Source organism: Thamnophis sirtalis, unplaced genomic scaffold (assembly GCF_051295495.1).
Source record: "Thamnophis sirtalis isolate CommonGarterSnake01/CBP01778 unplaced genomic scaffold, rThaSir2_p1.2 scaffold_10, whole genome shotgun sequence".
NCBI classification, from domain to species: Eukaryota; Metazoa; Chordata; class Lepidosauria; order Squamata; family Natricidae; genus Thamnophis; species Thamnophis sirtalis.
Window position 1 is genome coordinate 18,022,263 of NW_028261390.1, and position 13,909 is coordinate 18,036,171.

General features: G+C 36.8%; 1 protein-coding gene across 3 annotated transcripts in view; it reads right to left on the minus strand.

Moving 5' to 3' along the window:
• STPG2 (sperm tail PG-rich repeat containing 2) overlaps positions 1-13,909 on the minus strand; it is a 181,563-nt gene that overhangs the window by 97,006 nt on the left and 70,648 nt on the right. For all 3 annotated transcript variants that reach the window (XM_087723775.1, XM_087723774.1, XM_087723773.1), the window contains one exon: positions 10,549-10,714. In XM_087723775.1, coding sequence (XP_087579901.1) covers positions 10,549-10,714 — 166 coding nt within the window. The remainder of the gene's footprint in view (positions 1-10,548; positions 10,715-13,909) is intronic.

Below are 13,909 nucleotides of genomic sequence, written 5' to 3' on the forward strand. Positions count from 1 at the left end.
ATTGGTCTAGCAAATATTTTGTATGCTCTGCTTAGTGATACAGTGTTACCAGAGAAGAAGCTACACAGGGTTAGGTTAACAACTCTTAGTGTCTTTTTGGCAATGTTGTTACAGTGGGCTATAGCGGATCACATAGATACTTAGATATAGGATTGTATTATTTATAATAATTGTTTAAACAGTCATAGTTCCATGCACCAGCAAGTTATCAACCTGTCCTTGTCTGTATTGGAAGCTATAAGCTTAAACTTAGAATGGTATGCATAGGAAGCTTCATCCATGGAAGCAATGCCATATGTGAAACAACCACAAATATCCCAAGACCCAGACATTTACAGTTACATACATTCACAATACTATTCAGAATCAGGGCAAGTATATTACCAATCATTTGATGAGAACAAGGGAAGAAACATGTTTGACATTATAACTTCATTTCTCTGCTTTTAAATATTAAATACTTCTTATAGATCAATGTATTTTCTTAAATGGCCTTCACCTTTAGTAATTACGATTATAATTTGCTGCTTCTAAATACTCTTACTTAATTCAATCGTTCCTCAATGCCCATCTTTCTTGGGATGGTAATTACCCAACTGTAAAGTCCTCAATTTTTTCTGTAGCTGAGCCTGAATATGATTGTCTCCGTGGCCTTTGCTAATACTATCTACAGTATGTAAAATGTTAGGTTGCAATTTGTTTTTTGTCAGATTTCATGCACCTCAATGGTCTTATATACATAGCTGAACAATAAGTAAATTTTCTTTATTTTTCCTTTGAAAGGTTTTGCCAAGTTCACAAAAAACATCAGAAAGAACAAATATTAGTCCAATTATGCAAAATTACTGAGCTCAATGAAAGGAAAAACATGAAATGCCATACAATGGAAAGTTAATGGTGTTGATTCTCTCCTATCAGGAAAATCAGTTCCATAGACAACTAAACAAGTAAAAAAGAACTTCAAGATATAGAATCTTTCATTTTTTTCTGATGAAAAGACCAATGTTTTCAGCAAACATTTCAAAAGTGTACTAGAAGCACAGCTTATATACCAGGATGACTATCTAAATTTCATTCTAATTTATTGTTTATTGTTTTGGAAGAGAATTTATGAGAATTAAAGCATGCATTAATTAAATGTCATGTGGTCAATTATTCCCTTTGGGAACAAGTCAAATCTAACTGCTAACTATAATAGCTAAGGAAACTCTCCCTACAGAAATCATATTATCTCCATGTGATGATTGCTGAAGACCTATCATGGCCTTCTGAAAACATCACAAAAACATCTAGTCTACTATTCTACAGTAGATGCAAGAGTAGCAGATTAGAAGATGCTGGTTAGATGGAAGATAGAAATGATCTAGGGCAGGGGTGTCAAACTTGTGTTATCATATTGTCACATGATGTATCACAACCTTTCCTCCCTTCGCTAAAACAGGCATGGGCGTGACCAACATGTGACGTATCCTCCCTCAGACCGCAAGTTTGATACCCCTGATCTAGAGCTATTTTATTCTGATTTATGCCTATCTTTAACACTCTAACTATAATCATAGTAATTTTAAATGTAAGGTAATTAAAATGAATTTGAAGGTTATCTAGAATTTCACTAAAAAGGAATGAACAATGAAAAAATTGAGGAACATTGTAAATCTCAATTTACATTGAAATTTTTGTATTTAAGAGAGTCCGTTGCTCTGAATATTCAATTAAAAAAAATGCATCATGTACGGAAAGCTTGGAAAAAAGCAACTCTTATTACTAACTTAATCTATATGCATTAAAGGAAAAAAGAATTCTTATATAGCATACTCCTACTCTGCATCTGATATTCCTATTTCTCTGTTTTTTATTATTTCCACACTGTATTAATATTTGAAGTTCTCTCATGAGAGGAAGAGAAATGGGCATCTGTACTCATATTAAATGTGGTTCAGGAGCATTTTAAACAAGGCAGTTGACAGGAGTTCTTCATTAATACTACTGTAGTCCAAAATATTAAGCGGTTTGTTGCTTTTCTCAAGAGATTCAGCACACATTTTTAAAACATCTCTAGCAACTTCTTCCATGCTAAAAGAAAGGTTAAAAAAAAAGACTGCATAAAGCACTGTGCCAACGTTTTCAAATGTTCACTTGGAACAAGCTATAATTGCTTTCTCTGGCAGTTGTGTCTACACAGACCAATTTGAATACCTCGGGAGCCTTCAGATCCTGCTACTCCAACTAACAAGTATCTGGAGATCTTCAAGCCTCCACTTATGATTTTAAGAGATATGATACAGTAGTCAAGGGAAGCACTGAGATCCATTGTAGAGGTCCCTTTAGATAATATTTCATTTCCAACAAAATGCAGTGCAAAAGAGAAAGGCATACTTATTACAAATAACCAGGGAATTATTATCTGAAACATAACCAAAACAAACGAAAACTCTGTTCAATGGATTATAGGACGTTTTATTCTGAATTTGACGAGCTCTCTCATATCCAGGCAAGATTAGCATTTTAGTGAACAATAGTTGTCAATCAGTGGTGGGATTCAACTGGTGTAACAACCGGTTCGCTGAGTGCACACTTCGTGCTCCACGTGTGCACAGTGCATTTGAAAAGTTACCTTCTACTGTAGCCACAGTGCAAACAGCTGAGGCGTGGCAATCCACTCTGAGGGGCGGGCAGGCAGGCCCAGCTGAAAGTCAGAGCAAACCTGTTCACTCCCAGCTGATCGTCGGAGCTACTGGTTTGTCCGAACCAGTCAGAACCAGTAGAATCCCACCCCTGTTGTAAATCCCCTTCATGCAAGAACTTCACAGCATCCTCAAAATTTGCTTTAGAAGAAGAGAAGTCAACTTAAACATCATTGCACTTCTCCCAGGAAAAAATAATCCAGACTTTTTAGTCTGTCATCCTGCATCATTCTATTCTATGGCATGTTCATGGGCTCAGATTCTGCAGAATCAGAAATTAGAAAACCACCATCTACGGTGATAGAAGAGACATGATGCTAAGGTCCAAGTTTTAGGAAAGGATATCCAACAATATCATATTTTCATGGCACAAGACATTAAAATACTGACTACTTATTACAAGCATAGACCAAAACCAGGAAATGTTTTGAGAACTAGTGCAAAAGCTACTGTTTCACAATAGCACAATGAAGTTATCGCTAACACCTTTTTTTGTAATCATATTAGCTATGATATAATGCTGCTCAATTCAAATGGAACTCCATTCCCCCAAAGCAATTCCCCATATTATATTGCATCTAATAATTATTACTTTAATATCCATCTGAGTATAATGGAATACAGCACAAGACACTGCTGCACAAGTAAGAGACATTTAAAAAACCCAAAGAACAAATAAACAAAATGTCCATCTTTTTTTTTAATGCCTTCAGGCACTTAGGGGTGATATGTCTTTCTCAATCCTCTACAAGAGACCTGGTAATTTGAGAGTTCTGCATAGTAGCTTAGTTGCTCCTACTATTGCAAGCTTTTGGACAGAAAACTCTGGTGTTGTTCTTGGGATCTGCTGGACCAGAGGTGGGTTCTGACCGGTACACCCTGGGACGCACGTACGGGGGGCTGGAATTGGATATCCATTTCTGTACCGGGGGCCCCAGAGGCCCCATACTGGTATGGTCCTTCCCCTGGCCTGCCCCCCCTCCGCTCGCTCCCCTCACCTGCCCGTTCACCACTCACTCTCTTGCCCCATCTGTCCGCACCATGCTTGCCCCGCCCACCCACTTCCTTTGTAAGAGCAGAGGACTCGGCTGTTGGAAGAAACCTGCGCATGCTTCCTTCTCTTTGACAGCTGCCTGGTTTCCAATGGGGTGCAGAGAAATCCATGCATTAGAGAGGGAGGAAAGGCAGTCCCTAGCAGAAGCTCGGCCTTCTCATCCCTCTAACACATGGATTTCTCCCCACCCCATTAGAAACTAGGCAGCTGTCAAAGAGAAGGAAATGTGTGCAGGCTTCTTCTAACAGCCGAGAAAGGACAGGAGCGGAAGATTCGGCTATCTACGTACACTACCTAGAGAAGAAAAAGGAAGGAAGGAAGGAAGGAAAGAGAGAGGGAGAAACAGACACAGGAAGGAAGGAAGGAAGGAAGGAAGGAAGGAAGGAAGGAAGGAAGGAAGGAAGGAAGGAAGGAAGGGAGAGAACTTATGATTATAATTGAGCCCAAAATTTTGGTTGCTAAGCAAGAGCATTGTTAAGTGAGTTTCATCACATTTTACAAGTTGGCCACGCCCACTCGGTCACACAACTGCCAAGTCACTTCCAACTAGTCACATGACCACCAAGCCATGCCCACAAAATAGGCCACACTCACAGAATAGATAGTAAAAAAATTTGAAACACACCACTGCGCTGGACTCATAGTTCCAGCTTAAGAGTCAATGCCCTAAGTGGTCCAACAGGGACCACTTTGGTCTTTACTTTCCACACCCTCTCCAGTTCCTCCTTCAGGTCCTGGTACTTCTCCTGCTTCTGATACTCCTTCTTTCGGATGTTGCTGTCACACTTCCATTTTTTTAATGAATATTTTAATTACAGTAATAAAACTAATGTAAACTAAGATATAAAGTAAAGTAAAAAGAGAAGATTGTAAAGAAGGAAGAAAGAAAAAAGTGAGATGGGGGGGAAACATATAAAGAAGTGATTTCCAGTCTTCCTCACAAGTCTAAACAAGTTTAGTAGCACTTCACTCTTTAAGATTATAAATAGATATCTCTTCTTCCAATATGCATCCCTTATATGTAAGGAAATCTGTAAAATACCAACTTTTCAATCCTGGTATCACCCAAAAATCCATAAAAGGTTTATAAACCCTTTACAAAAACATGTCTTATTTTAACCTTGATCAAATAAATCAACTTTATATTCCTTTCTTTTACTTCTGAAAATCTTTAATATTATCATAGCATTTGATCTCTTAACTCTTTGTCTCATCATAAAAGCTTTATATCTTTAATCTCTGTTTTGACTTATAGTGGACAAAAATTGTTTTCTACAAAATGTTTTTTATTTTATATAATAAGTTCCAAATACTAAGGTTCAAAATCTTATTGTAAAAGTTCAATGTTCCAAATTTGTCTGGACTCTTGTATTCTTACTTCAAAATCTTACTTTGTTTTTTGCCTTTTATTTTAATTTTTTCAAGTTCTTAAACTTATAGTTAATTTTCTTTTGTTCAGAAATCACTAGGTAGCTTTTTAAACTTGTTGTTCCAAATATCTCTAATAGCTTTTAAGATGGTTAAATAAGCAATTTCCTAAAATGGTTAGAAACCGAAGTTAGCAAACTTAGTATCCTTCAAAAGGCTCTACTGTGGTTGTGACCTTGATGACTGATCCCTTCACCTCTAGGAGTTCAAACCCACACAAGATCACTGCCTGTAACCTTCTTATGAGGAATAGCAATATGAAGCACATGTGGGCACAATATTTGATGGTTATATGCTATTATGTGCACTCTTTCATTAGAACACATTACACTTGAGCAACATGAGCTGCATTGGTTGCCAGTATATTTTTAGGTTCAGTTCAAGGTTTTGGTATTGACCTATAAAGTTTTATAAGGCACAGGACCAGGTTAATTTGGGGGACTACTTCATCTTGGTTAAATCTAACCATCCCAGCCAGACCAACAGGCGAGGTATATTATGGGTCTCATCTGTGGAAAAAGTGTCACTGGTGGGACTCAGGAAGAGAGCCTTTTCTACCCTGGCACCCATCCTTTGGAATAGCATCCCCCTAGAACTTAGATTGCCCCTGACCATGCCAAGCTTTCAGAAGGCCCTTAAAGACATGGCTGTCACTGTGTTTGGAAATCCAGAGATGGTGAAGAATTCTTACAATGGTGTTATAAGCTAGACGCAAGGATGGATGTTGGTTACTGACAATGGTTATTTTTCTTTTATTAATGTTTCATATGTTTATATAAAGGACGCAGTGGCTCAGTGGCTAAGATGCTGAGCTTGTCGATCAGAAAGGTCAGCAGTTCAGCGGTTCAAATCCCTAGCGCCGTGTAACAGAGTGAGTTCCCGTTCTTGTCCCAGCTTCTGCCAACCTAGCAGTTCGAAAGCATGTAAAAATGCAAGCAGAAAAATAGGGACCACCTTTGGTGGGAAGGTAACAGCGCTCCATGCGCCTTTGGCGTTTAGTCATGCTGGCCACATGAACACGGAAACGTCTTTGGACAGCACTGGTACTTCGGCTTTGAAACGGAAATGAGCACCGCTCCCTAGAGTCAGGAATGACTAGCACATACGGTACGTGCAAAGAGAACCTTTATCTTTAGCTATATTGTTTTTACTGGATTGTTACTTAGTTAGGTGGGATTGGTGGCTTAAATATATCAAGTAATAATACAGAAGTTTGCTGCAACTTTGTTTCCAGGCCACCTTGTGCTTTTACATATGCAGCCTAAGAGTACAGATTACAAGCTTTAAATACTTTCAGCTATTTTGGAATACAATGTTACAAGCCAAAAACTAAAGAGAAGATTTAATTAGTTTTCACAGCACAGTAACTGTATTATTAAAAGGGACTGGACAAAGTCATAGAAAAAGTGGACACAACTACCATTATGTGATCTGTCCAATTAATTTTGAAAATAAAATTTATTTGTTACTTCAAGTAATTTCCTGTGTGAATGTGCCACGAAACATAATGAGTTTTAGCAATGATTCAAAGGATAGCTCTTAGAATCAACGCAATGAATGAATAGCTGTACATTGTTTCACGTTATTACTAATTAAGTGTTAAACATCAATCACACAAAAATTGCACTAAGCAAAGCTCATATCTACCAAATACAATGTAACAGAAATAATGATAGATGAGTCTAAACACACAATGTTAACTGATAAAGCAGAGTTGGCTGCATCTCTCTCTCTCTCACACACACACACACACACACACACAAACACACACACACACACACACACACACACACCTATTCTTTCATAATAGCAAAATAGTAGCAACATTTAAAGCAAATATTATTCTTAATAATGTAGAATATTTTAAGATGGTATTTAAAATCATAAAGTAGCTTTGTATTTTATATTGGCAGTAATTTTACTGAAATAAAAATGAACATTTGCTGATCCATTGCTATATTTTAATTTTATTTTTATATACAAGGATCTCATATCAACAAAATATCCAAATATCATTTAGGAAACACAAGATCGTTCCATTGTACCAATGGCCTTCATTTGTTGGGACAAACTGTGTCTACAATGAATCCTACCACCTCAGTCTCAGAACAGTGATTGCCACTGATGCATTAAGAGGTGTGTGTTTTTTAATGTAACAATGCAAAGTGGTAGATTTATGTCTTGGAGTAAAAGATTAGGCTCTCTACAATGATTTACTTAAACAATCTGGCATATTTTTTTTCTCTAGAGCAGGTTGCAAAATTAACCTTCAAAAAGACTTTTCTACAACAGCACAGCCGAAGATGCAGCAGTACTTCAATGGGTAAGATAAGGCTGTTGGTTTTGTAAACAAATGCTCAGCATAAGGCATAAATTGCATTGTGTTGCATTTTAACTCCCATCATTTCCAATTTGCATGGCTTTTACTGGGGAAAAGCTGAACAAATGGATCATTTTCCATATATGAAATTATGGAATAATACACAAAGAAATTTTGTCTATAGTTCTCATTTCTGCATTTGATGTCTCTTCATATTTAGAAACTTCTCATCTTGTAATATATGACAAAAACTAGCACTAGATTCCAGTTTCTGAGTATTCTTAGTGGTGACGGTGATACAAGCCCCATGGACATAAACTCAACTCTTGATAGGTATACCAATTAATGATATAGGGTTTCCTGCAACCTCCAAGGTCCCTTCCAACTCTGTTATTCTATATTCTAATTTAAAAAGTTTTTTATTAAACATAAATTAAAATGTTGGACACAGTGTAAACCGTCCTGGCAGAATCTATGTCATGCATGCTAAGATATTCAGTTATACATTGTAGCCACACTGTTTTTTTACCATTTGATCCATACCAAAGAAAAAAAGTAACCTATTTCCAGCCCTATTGGTTTGTACATCTTGTACATTCTCACATTTATCATTTCATACATAATTCTAGTCTCCATTCTATGAATCTTGGCTCATGCCTATTTTGGCCTTTCCCTTTTATATTCCAACCATCGATAAAGTTTATCCCAGAACTGATAATATTCTTATCTTATTCTGTATTCTGATGATATTCATAGTATATATTTTACTTATCGTTTTACTGACTGCTGAACAGAATGAAAACAACTTTATTCTGTGAAAAGTTTGTGAATTTCATTTTTTGGAATCAAAATTTATTAATCTTATTGTCTTGTAAATCAACAGTGATCAACCCTTGAATTAGGTCTTAAGAATCAAACTAAAATTATGTAATTTGATTCATTAAATGAAGTATTAGTTAACAGAAAAGCTAAATAGTTAAATAAAATCAAGGCAAAAATGAAATGAAATGGAACTTACAATTTTAACTTGCATTTTGCATACCTAGTGATTTATTCTTTTCCAACAGATACCTGTCAGCCATATTATTACTGGCCTTCAAAGAAGTTTACTTTAATAGATAACTGAGTCAAAATTTAATGGAGCTCCTTTTTATGTTTTCATCCTTTATTTTATTATAGTTTTATTAATATTTTGTTTTATATGTGATTTATTTGTGGTTTCATATCTTACTGAACATCACTTTGAATTTATCTCTGAAACAGGCTAAGGAATATTTTAAATGTCTTAACTAATTAACTTTGAATACACGTGCCAAATATGAATTAGATATATCACGATTCTGACAAGCCAAAAACAAAACCAAAGCCATAGCGAGGCTTTATTGTATAGCGAATATCACCTGAAACTACAAATTCCAAGTAAGGAAGACAATGTTTATCATTGCAAGAGCTGTTTTGGATTCCTCATCAGCTTTTAGGATTTATCATGTTATATATGAACCCGGTCTTGTTGTTTTACAAAGGATAATGCTAGAGTTCCAATAGATTAGATATACGTAGCAAGGGGTTTAACTGTTCAGTTGTTAGTATTTTGTGAATTTTGTTCATATCATGAAAATGTTTTATTTTGGTTTGGCGGGAGGAGTGTCTCAGATAGAAGATCCATAGAGTGGTAAGAACAGCCAAGAAGATAATAGGAAGCTTGCTTCATATTATTCAGGATACTGCTTATAAGTGCTATGTGCTTAGAGCTCAAAGTATTGTTAGAGACCTCCACTCCAGTGGTGGGTTCCTACTGGTTCAGACCGGTTCACCCAAACCGGTAGTGGTTTGGCAGCCTGGGTTGCTGGAACTGGCAGCAACCCAGGCCTGCCACTCCCCCGAACCGATTCTCCCTCTTGGTTTTTCCTTCTGCGCATGCACAGAACAATTTTTATTCACTCGTGAATGTGCAGCGTATTCATGAGCGAACCGGCAGTACTGACTGCCAGAACCCAGCCCTGCCCCACACAACCATTTCACAGTCTGTTTCTATTGCTCCCTTCTGGGAGGAGATTTTGAAGTATTTCTAGTAAGACGACCAGATTCTGTAATAGCTTTGTTCCCTACGCCATCCACCTGGTTAACTCGCAAGATTTTCTTGCCATGTACATGTATAGATCCAGAAGAGACTGTGTTGTTTCTCTGTGTCATATAATATATGCAAGTACATGCATAATTTTTTATTTATTTATTTTGTCATGTTTATGTAGTGTATATTGGAGGTAGTGACCTTTTAAGAGCTGTATGCAACGAGATTTCATTTTAATGTATGCTGATTAGTGTACATTTAAAATGACAATAAGGTTATTCTAAGTCTAATTGTGCAATCAGGTAACGTCATCAGTGAGACTGAGCAATCAGCAAAAGGGAAATTTAAAAAAGGAGGGGGACAACATTCCACTACTTAAATCACATTCTTAAAATTCTATAATTCTATAAAATTCAAGTCAAGGTCAAGTCCCAGTGACGGCGTGGATATATTCAAGCACTTTTCTTGGCAACAATAAAAAGTTACTAATTGTTTAACTTCCTGATCTAGGCTATAACCCTTATATTATCTGAAAGTCTTCCATTCAGGGCCTAACTAGTCATCTTCTTCTTCTTCATCATCGTCATAGCATTGGTCCCCTAGGTTCGGCTCAATGAACACCATCATGCACGACCATACACAGCATCCAGGTCATGTCTGCATTTTTACGGATATGACTGTAGAACCAAAGGTTGTGACAAAAATTTACTGACTGGTCTCTAATCTGGGCCTAATGTCATCCAGGCCTAACCAGTATTTGTCCCTTTTTAGCTTCCACATACAGCACATTTAGCCAAGGGTTACCCTCTGCTGAGCTGAATTAAAATTTCCTAACATTTCTTTAACCAGCTAAGAAGCAAGACAACCAATATTACATCTTATGAAGCTATTAATAATAAATGATAAACAGGCAGATGAATATTTAGATGACACATCATCATTAAAATGTATGTAGTTATAGTTCAGTTTGAAAATTACATAATGTTCTTACCTGGTATTTCGGTCTCGGCCTTTAATGCTTCTTCCCTAAACGTTCCACTGAGAAAAGACGCATGCCTTCTTCTAGCCACCACAGTTCGTGGAGGCATATATTCACTCTTACCCTGTGATTTCTCAAATGATTTATGAACCTCATAAGAACCCGGAGGTGGGACGGCCTATAATTAAGAAAAAGTATAAGATGAAACGGGCACCACAAATTATGTTAGTATAGAAAAGCTACAATTAACAGAAAAATGCTTTAACAGAAAAAAGCATCTGATATTTTAAAACATGCATATTGTAATTAAAGTTTAGGAAAGGATACAGTGCAGGAACTGCCACATCCATGCTGTTCCATTTGAATTGTGATATGAACCAGGATAACAGCTCTGGGCAGCATACTCACTTTGGCAAGCCCTTTTATTATTTAGTTGTTAGCAGAATGGAATGTGGGGATGACTTTGGGGGACCAGAGGAGAGCTGCAGCCTAGACAATGGCCTGATGAACAAAATTGGAGTCTGAAAGAGGAGGGGTAATGAAAGCAAGTCAGAAAGGACTCTCTCTAGTTTTCAGAAGAGTAAAACGGAGGGATGGGAGGGTTTTTATGAGACTGGCAAGACTGATGTTAGCCTTACGAATTAGTCCAGAAAAACAGCACAGCCAGGAATACAGATAAAGCTCTATCTATATTGTAAGGTTACATTAACAAAATCTTGCAAACGGGAAAGTACCCTTCCCATGCACTAAAGAGAGAGCTATTTGCTGCTCTCTATAAACTACAAAGCAGATGATGATCTTTGAAGATTTAAATAATATGAATATGCTAAGTTTAGTAAAGTATTCTTATATATTGGCCACAAAATCATGAATCTGGCTATAGTGTTGTATTTCAAGCAAAAAGGCCTTAAATGCAGTTAGGATTCACTTACTGCTATGTTCATTTCTTTCTATGCTACAATTTTCAACTCTTATATTAGGAGTTTTAGAAAGCAGACAGATGATTATATATGTTTATATTCTTAGTGCAAGATAATAATGTATTTCCTTATTCAGCACTTCTTAATTGAACAGTTCTTGCTTGATTCCAATTGAAGTGTTAATTTATTATCAAGGATGAACCTGTTTATTTCAGATTTAATCATTTCTAATTAAATTAAAACATTTAGGCTTTCATCATTTCTAAACTCTTTCTGCTAAGTTCTATTAGTATATTAATCAACATCACAGAAACATTGCTATTAATAATAACAATAATAATTTGAAATTAACTATCATCAGTTGCAAGGAGCCGATGTGCGCCTAAACCTTCCATCAAAATATGCAAATACATAATTTTGTTTTAAATGCACAGAGAATCTCTTCACTGTTATTTTTTTTAAGGATTGAATTATTTTCATTGCCATTTACTTGAAATTTTAAGGATGCCTTTTTATTTGTGGTGAGCAAAAAGCATGAGAAAGAAGAGATTCTCACTTGCACAGGTGTGAGCACTGTACTTCTTTAAAACAGCTCTTTTTTCAAGTTTCCATGAAAAAAGATGTGTCTGCTTTAACAAATCAATTGATAATGTGACTCTTATAGTAGTCATATTCCAATTAACATTGCGAGATTGCAACAAGTAGGTTTATAACTGTTTAAATTATTATCTCAATATGTTCTAAACACAGCAGAATGGTTAAAAATACAACCATCAATCATGCAAGAAAAATCTTATAAAAAAGCAAAAATAAAATTCAATATTTTATATCTATTGTAAAATGAACAGCTGCTTTTCATCTACCAGTTTATTGTCATGCCTGGAAAAATCAAGCAGGATGACTGCCAGTTTACCTCACTAATCAGCTATGCATTTTACAGTCTTAAAAAGCTAAAGCTAACATTGCTTATTCACTGTATTGTGTAGTGGGCTTCAATAGGCAAGAACCAGACCAGCATAGATACAACAGCATTTATTGACTCAAACTGAAACTGAGAAACAGCAGGCAAATGCCTGTAATTTATACAGGCCTTAACCTATCATGATTCATGGAAAAAACTTCACCCAAATATGAATGTTCAAAGTTTCCCTCCGAAACAGTTGGAGATAACAGTTAGGGTCATCTAAAGATTAGTTCCACTTTAGCAGTGCTTAACACAACTACCATATTTTTTAGAGTATAAGACACACCTTTTTTATCAAAAAAGAGGCTGAAAATCTGGGTGCGTCTTATCCATCGAATACAGCATTTTTTGCCTCCCGAAGCTCCGCCCCCTTCACCAAAATGGCCTTGCATACCCTTATGGAGGCTTTCAGAGAGCTCCTGGGGGCTGGGGAGAGCAGAAATGAGCAAAAAACAGGCCATTTTGGGGAGAGGGCTCAGTCCCAAGCAGCACTCTATAAGCCTCCATAAGGCTATGCATGCAATTTTTTTGACGAAAAACAGGCCTGTTTTTGCAAAAAACGGACCATTTTTGCTCGTTTTGGCCCGCAACTTTGGCAACTTGAGGACTTGAGGACTTCAGCTCCCAGCCAGTATGATCTAGTCCCATGATGGCGAACCTATGGCACGCGTGCCAGAGGTGTCACCCAGTGCTGTCCCTGTGGGCATGTGCACTGGCCAGTTGGTCTTTGCTGTTGCCAGGTGCAGTTTTGGTTTCCGGTGCGCCAGTTGGTCTTTGCACATGCTGGAGCACTGGAAACCTGAAGACCAGCTGGTCTTCAGTTTCTGGCACTCCGGCGTGCACGTTCCAGTTTGGGCATTCCATGCCGAAAGGTTCGCCATCACTGACCTAGTCTGTAGTCCTGCACTTCCAAGTAGACTCTCATTCAAGTACATTTTTAAAACTGGTCAAGTCAGCAAAGGCTGCATCCTTTCTTGATAATGCTCCAACTGCAAGAGTGATTGTACCCACTGGGTTATTGATGGCAACTGGGGATGATTAACAATTATAGGTCTGGAGATACTTATTCAAAATTGAACAAGCAAAGTCATTTATGTAATAAAAAAGCAACTTTAAAAATAACTGTTCAAAATATTGAAAAAGCATGTTTTAGGGTCTCTATCATTCTACTTCAGATTAGATTGGGACTGAATTAAAATGACATCTTGTAGTTTTGTTTCAGCTCTACTTCTTGCCTTCTGTTCAACTTTAAATTGAATATTTGTAATACTTTCTCACAATGGAAAATGACCCATGGATAATTGACACAGGGCATGTAATATGCTTCTATTTGATTCTAAATAAGTGTGGAGTTTTGGAGGGGGAAATTCTTTTGGCTTAGCATAATTCATGAACATAGCTATTTTGGTTTATAAACCATGGGCTGTATGTGACCTCAGTCAACTGTCAAACCAAAATATATGAATATATGAACCCAAACAAGGCTTCA